We start from the raw sequence: 3,114 nt of genomic DNA on the forward strand, positions 1-3,114 counted from the left end.
CGGGTGGGGACAGAAGATAGGGGTGAGTGGAGAAGGGTTGTGTATGGATGATGCTCTGATGCATGAGGAGGAGTGGGTGTGGGGATGGGGAGATGAGGGAGTATGTATGAAAAATAAATTGACGCAGCCAGAAGGGATTTCTCCCCGTCTTCCTTTCTGCACGAGGGGACGAAGAGGGGGGATCGCCGATTTAATGAAGTGGCCTTGCTGTGGATGTGCTGTGTCTTGCGGAACTGCTTCTGACCCAGGGCAGTGGACAAGATGCAAAGATGACCCATCATCCAGGAGGTGCTAAGATAAGAGGGAGGGAAGAGGGGAGAGGGGAGTGGAGTATGTTGGGAATGGAATGGGTGGGAGTGGTTTCTATACCTTTGGTTTTTGGCTACCTCCCTTGTAAGGGGAAAAAAGCCTTTGGTAAATGTATCTAATTGATTAGTCAATTAAAGTAGATTACTGGTAGATATTGAGACACATTTTACCTCTTTAGTTCAGCGTCTTACATTCAGCCGAATAAAATCTTTGTTTTTGGAAGGGATACCATCCCTCTCTCAAAGGAAATAGGAGACCAAAAGAATCATAACAGCTTCATCCTAATCTTAAACAATTCCTTTTTTTTTTAGACATTCCTCAAGAAAAGGCATGCTTCATTTCTGAGAATGTGAGGTTAATTAATCAAACATAACAAACGAGAAACAAATATTATTATTAACTATAAGCATCAAATGCAAAACAAGACTTCAGTTTTTCGTTTGGGATCTTAGTGGTATCCTCCGTCGTGCTTGAAGGTCACCGCGGGTCCGTAGTAGGAAGGATGCTTGGCCTTGCCTTTGTAGTCGACGTCGGCGTGGTAGCCCCATTTGTCCGTGTAGTAGTTGACCGTCTGGAGTCTCCCGTCGGGGAGGTAGACGAAGTAGCTGCCCTTGGCGTTGTAGCCGTCGCGGTGCTCTTGGTGGCCGAAGTTGCCCCCGTAGTCGGCCTTGACGGCGTAGTCGAAGTTGTAGTTCGGGTGGGCGTTGTGGCCGTAGCCGCCTCCGTAGCCGCCTCCGTGGCCACCTCCATGGCCACCTCCGTGGCCGTATCCTCCATGGCCACCACCTCCATGTCCTCCATCGGGAGAAGCCACAGACATGGCCACGAGGAGGACGACTATAGCAATCTTTCGAGAAAAGAAAATTTACTTAAATATCACTTAAATTACTTAGATTACCTCAAATCATTAAAAAATTACTTAAGTTGAAGAGATTACAAGTTGTAATAAATTACACTCAAACTGATGTTTTACACTTGAGTTAGAGGAATTACACCTAAATCGGGTATTTATATTTAAGTGTGAACAATTTCTTCGAATCATGAGAGGTGAGGGTCTTACACCAAGAGGCACTAAATAGTTGCCGCCAGAGCCATCATCTTTGCCCTAATATGCACTCTAGAGACCGTTGTGGCAGGTAACCAATAGTCACTATTGGGAATCGGAGAGGAGTGCGGGATTCGAACCCACAACTAAGCGGATGCGAGACAAGCAAGCATGCTTCCGATGACGCCACCAGCATATAATAGCACGAAAGTTACACCGTGATATCAGGCACAGATTAAATTTTAACAAATATATATCTCCCTCAAAAACACGGTAACCCATATATCGAAATACAAGGGGGATTGGACAAAGGTAATATAAGTCACAAGTTAAAGTTTTTTCACCAACTCAGTATAAAAAAGAAAAAGAAAAAACGGAACCCGTGCATAGGCTTTCTGTAAGTCTCTATTTGCATACTTACAGTTCTGATCATGTTTGCAAGCCGATGGTTGAGGTCGTTGTGTGTCTCAGATGCCACATCCATGGCCTTATATATTCGAGTGCCAGGGCTTTACCTGGCACCCTCCAGGACCTAGCTACGCCCACATGCACACGTAAGAACACACAAACCACCACACGCACACGCACGCACACAGACACATATTACGTGCTGACTAATGAAGCTAAACATGACGTAAGCAGGTATGTGTATGTGTGTGTGTGTGTCTCCCTCGCTCTCCCGTGCCGACGGAGAAAGAGACCTGCAACGGGAGATGATCCCTCCGTCGTATATCAGAGCGGAAAAGGCGCGTGTCAGCTCGCCGTGCGTGAGGAAACGGTCTTGGACCACGGTCCAGCGCCCTCCACCGCGTGCCAGCTCGTGGCGGAGTCTCGAACTGGGTGTGGTGTCTCCGGAATTCGGAGTTGAGGTGAGAGGGTCGTTTAGTGTAGGGAACTCAGAGGGAAAGGGTAGAAAGGGATACTGAAGGACCCTACACCATGAGGTGCTACGTAATTACGGCCGAAGCCGTAACCTTTGTCATATTATGCGCTTTGGGAGACTGTTGGGGCTGGTAACAAAACAGTCACTTCTTCGAATTGGAGAGGCGCCAAGTAGCTTCTGCCGAAGAAGCAGCCACCTTTGCTCCAAGGGCTTGGATTGATGGGATAGGTCACAAACAGTCCCTGTCGGAAATAGAGACGAGTGCAGGATTCAAACCCACAACTAAGAACGCTTCCTATTACGCCACCAGATCAAGGGGAAGGGAGGAATGGGAAAACTGAAACTCACCACGAAAAGGGTCTCCCCTTTGTGGTCTGAGAGAATCAGAAAAACTTGTGAGACTTGAAGAATCCTCAATCCTAACTCTTTGGAGTCTTAGGAGGTAGCGGGGTCCTTCTGGGAGGATAGGAGGTGCGGGAGGGGAGAGAGGGAGTTAAGAGGGTAGAAAATTATATTGAGCCCCGAATTTGAAGGATCTCCTCTTTCTGGGCTTTAGGAGCATCGGAAGAGGACCCTGTGAGACTTGGAGACTCCTCAACCTTTTTTGCGATCAGAAAGTTCCTCGGACATATGTCACCACGTGAGGACAAAGCCTCTGTTACTACGAAATTTTAGGCTCGTTTCACACGTACCGACTTTTCGCCGTGCTCTGTCCACGACATGACATCGTAGTCTCAAATCATCATGAGTGTCTACGGATGCTCTCACACATGGTCGTGACATGTGAAAGTGTCCATAGACACCTTTGGTTATTTGAGAGCACGACATCGCGTCGTGGACTGCGCACGGCAAAAAGTCGATACGTGTAAAACGTACC

At 47.6% G+C, this 3,114-nt stretch overlaps 1 protein-coding gene across 1 annotated transcript; it reads right to left on the minus strand.

The window, feature by feature from the left end:
- Positions 1 to 757: 757 nt before the first annotated feature.
- Positions 758 to 1,838, minus strand: LOC143035719 (uncharacterized). Its single transcript, XM_076202609.1, has 2 exons — positions 1,776 to 1,838; positions 758 to 1,156 (listed from the first exon to the last, which is right to left on the minus strand). Exons 1-2 carry the CDS (start codon positions 1,836 to 1,838, stop codon positions 758 to 760), a joined length of 462 nt encoding a protein of 153 aa, XP_076058724.1.
- Between the last annotated feature and the right edge of the window lie 1,276 nt (positions 1,839 to 3,114).

This window comes from Oratosquilla oratoria, chromosome 2 (genome assembly GCF_046742065.1).
Source record: "Oratosquilla oratoria isolate Oo_2021 chromosome 2, ASM4674206v1, whole genome shotgun sequence".
Classification (NCBI taxonomy): Eukaryota; Metazoa; Arthropoda; class Malacostraca; order Stomatopoda; family Squillidae; genus Oratosquilla; species Oratosquilla oratoria.